General features: G+C 59.3%; 2 protein-coding genes across 2 annotated transcripts in view; one reads left to right on the forward strand and one right to left on the reverse strand.

The window, feature by feature from the left end:
* Nucleotides 1–287, forward strand: part of LOC104407236 (transmembrane protein 17A-like) — a 1,722-nt gene extending 1,435 nt beyond the window's left edge. The window contains 1 exon segment of the mRNA XM_010016460.1: nucleotides 2–287. Within this exon segment, the coding sequence (XP_010014762.1) occupies nucleotides 2–287 (286 nt within the window).
* Nucleotides 288–1,103: 816 nt separating this feature from the next.
* The window catches only part of P2RX6 (purinergic receptor P2X, ligand-gated ion channel, 6), a gene marked incomplete at its 5' end in the record, with an annotated part of 8,106 nt that continues 6,581 nt past the window's right edge, over nucleotides 1,104–2,628 (reverse strand). Inside the window, 2 exons of the mRNA XM_010016461.1 lie at nucleotides 1,104–1,142; nucleotides 1,873–1,950. Of these exons, the coding sequence (XP_010014763.1) occupies nucleotides 1,104–1,142; nucleotides 1,873–1,950 (117 nt within the window). The remainder of the gene's footprint in view (nucleotides 1,143–1,872; nucleotides 1,951–2,628) is intronic.

The raw sequence follows: 2,628 nt of genomic DNA on the forward strand, positions 1-2,628 counted from the left end.
GGTCCGGCGTCGCCGGGCCCCTGCCGCTGGAGCTGGCAGTGCACAGCCTGCTCCTGGCCTTCCTCCTGGCCGAGATCACGGCCGCCTTCCTGGCACTGCGGAGCATGAGCAAGCAGCTGGCGGCACAGTTCTACCTGAGGTGGTAGGAGGAGGGCGGCCGGGGCAGGCAGCTGGGGCAGGACCCTGCTGCAAGCCCTCCCCAGCCCACACTGTCTGCCCCAGCAGGGAGCATTAAACGGTGCTCAGGGCCCTGCTGCACCTTCACAGTTTGTGAGTCAGGCAGCTGAAGGGTGGCCCAGAGCAGCCCACAGCACAGACCTGGCTGGCCCCTGCCCACCGCCAGGCCAACACCACCCTGGGCAGGAAGGGTTCAGCACCCCTAAAAGGCTCCAGGTGCCCCCAGGGCTGCACTTGTCCTCCAGACCATCAGCTCTGGCAGGGGGCAGGAACCAGGAGCTGCTGCACCCTCCAGCAAGCAAGGCCCAGGCAAGGGCCACTGCCTTCAGCTCAGCTCGTCAACCCTCCCCATGCACAGCAGTGGAGGGGTTTGGCGAGGAGGGAGATAGCCCTGCTGCTCCCTGCAGAGCTCCCAAGGATGCGGGCCACCCATTCCAGCTGGAAGCAGAGAGGGTGCTGATGTACAAGAGGAGCACCACAAACCCTTTGCAGCCAGCCCCAGCGCTATAGAAAGAGCAGAACTGCCTCCCACTTTCCAAGCAGCTTTATTGCATTGGATCCCTGGTTTTCATGGGAACTCCAGGCCCATAGCTATGGGGAATGGGAAGAAGAGCAGTGCTTTAAGCCTCTCATGCCGTGCACGGGCCAGCTGCTTCCCAGCAAGCCCAAGTCCCTGCAGCAGCTCTGCTGTGCGGCTCCACTCCAGCCCCAGCTGGGAGCTGCACGTGGGGTTCATGCTCCAGGAGCCAAGAACTTCTGCTGATGCAAACGTGTGTCTGGGTCAGGCAGAGCCTCAGCCCAGCAGCACACACCCACTGGTGCAGGAGATCAGGGCCTCCTCTACCGGCGCTGCAGCCATGCCCACATCACATCTACCCCAGGTTGCTCTGGAGCACAGGGTGCCTGGTGGAGTGTTCCTGATGGCCCTAAGCTGCAGCCTCACTCTTATCTTGTGGGGGTTTTGCCTGCAAAATGAACAGGGGCATCGTAATTGTACCAGAGAGAAGGGGAAAGCATGGCAGGGGGTGGTGGTGGTGTCCTGCTCTGCTCAGTTCCAGCTCCATTGTTTGATACCCCCATTCCACTTGTGACTCGAGATCAGGCATTACGAATAGCTTTTTCCCCCAGTGGAATGGTGCAGTCCTGGGGCAGGTCACCAGATCTGTCCTCGGAGGTTTCTAACACTTGGCCAGATAAAGCTGAAGCTGACCCGAGCCAGGGCTGGCAGCTCTCCTGCTCTGCAGGGCCCCCCCAGCCCACCCTCTTGGATCCCCCAGTTCCAGGCAGTGCCTGAGCTGACAGCTCCGGCACCCTTGGAGAGCTGCCCTCGGCACATGGGGTTTGGCCACACTCAGTTTGGAAGAGGGTGAATAATGTGGAGCTGGGTCAGGTTCTGTGGTAAGGTCCCCTTGGGGGCTCCTTGTTGTCTAACAGGAGCTGAGGTCATGGTTCAGCTTTCCCTGCAGCCTGGGCACCAGTTTGCTTCCTCTCTTCCACTGCTGCCTGTTGGTATCAAACTTGGAAGAGCTTAGTCTATTGGGCTCGGCTCAGAGCAGCCACCAAGAACCAAAGACTCAGAACTGCTCCACTGGGGCTTTCCCAGATCTTGTGAATCAAGTTTTAACCAAGAGGCAATTAAATCCAATTGTAAAACTTCCCTCCAACCTCATCTCTCCAAAGTGGTCCCATCCTTACCTCCTCAAACTTCTCCTTCCAATAGAAGTCAGCCTTTGCATCCAGGTAGAGCAGAACCAGGTCACAGACCACTGTGGCCTGGAGACAAGACAAGCACAGCAGCATGGTCAGCAGCAGCACCTCCTGCAGGAACACCAGACCCCTGCTCCAGCTCCCACTAAAGCCCTGCAGCCAGCTGGGACCAGCAAACCTGACCTGCCTCCAGCACAAGCCACCCAGGCAGGTCTCTAACCCAGCATGCTTCCATGAGCTGCACAGGAGGTTAGGTGAGATCACCTGGGATGCAGTGCATGAAAGCAGGGCCAGGGCTACATGGACTGGGGATGAGACATGGCTCTGCTGGAAGGGAAGAGCCCCAGAAGTGCTCTACAAGGGGCGGCCCCACCTCGATGATCACACCACCGTGTCCATGCTGGAGCAGGACGCCAGCTCCCTTTAGTCAGGGCACACACACAGGGGCGGTGCTCACTCCTGCAGGCTGAGACAGCTGGAACACACCAGCCAGCAGCACCCCTATCCCAGGGTCACACAACCACCTCCCTCCATGAGCTGTGCCCCTCACAGTGCTTGATCCAGCAGCACAACACGAAAAGGGGAGCTAACACCCTGATCTGGACACCAGGGAGCTGTGTGCCAGGGCAGGCGGGGTAACAGGGGAGAGGCAAATCCCAACCCACAGATCAGAGAAGAGCATATAGAGAATACTCACAGCACCAAAGAACGCGATGCCAGTGCCAAAGCTCACGGCAGCAGGAA

The sequence above is a fragment of the Nestor notabilis genome, unplaced genomic scaffold, assembly GCF_000696875.1.
Source record: "Nestor notabilis isolate BGI_N333 unplaced genomic scaffold, ASM69687v1 scaffold14556, whole genome shotgun sequence".
NCBI lineage: Eukaryota > Metazoa > Chordata > Aves > Psittaciformes > Psittacidae > Nestor > Nestor notabilis.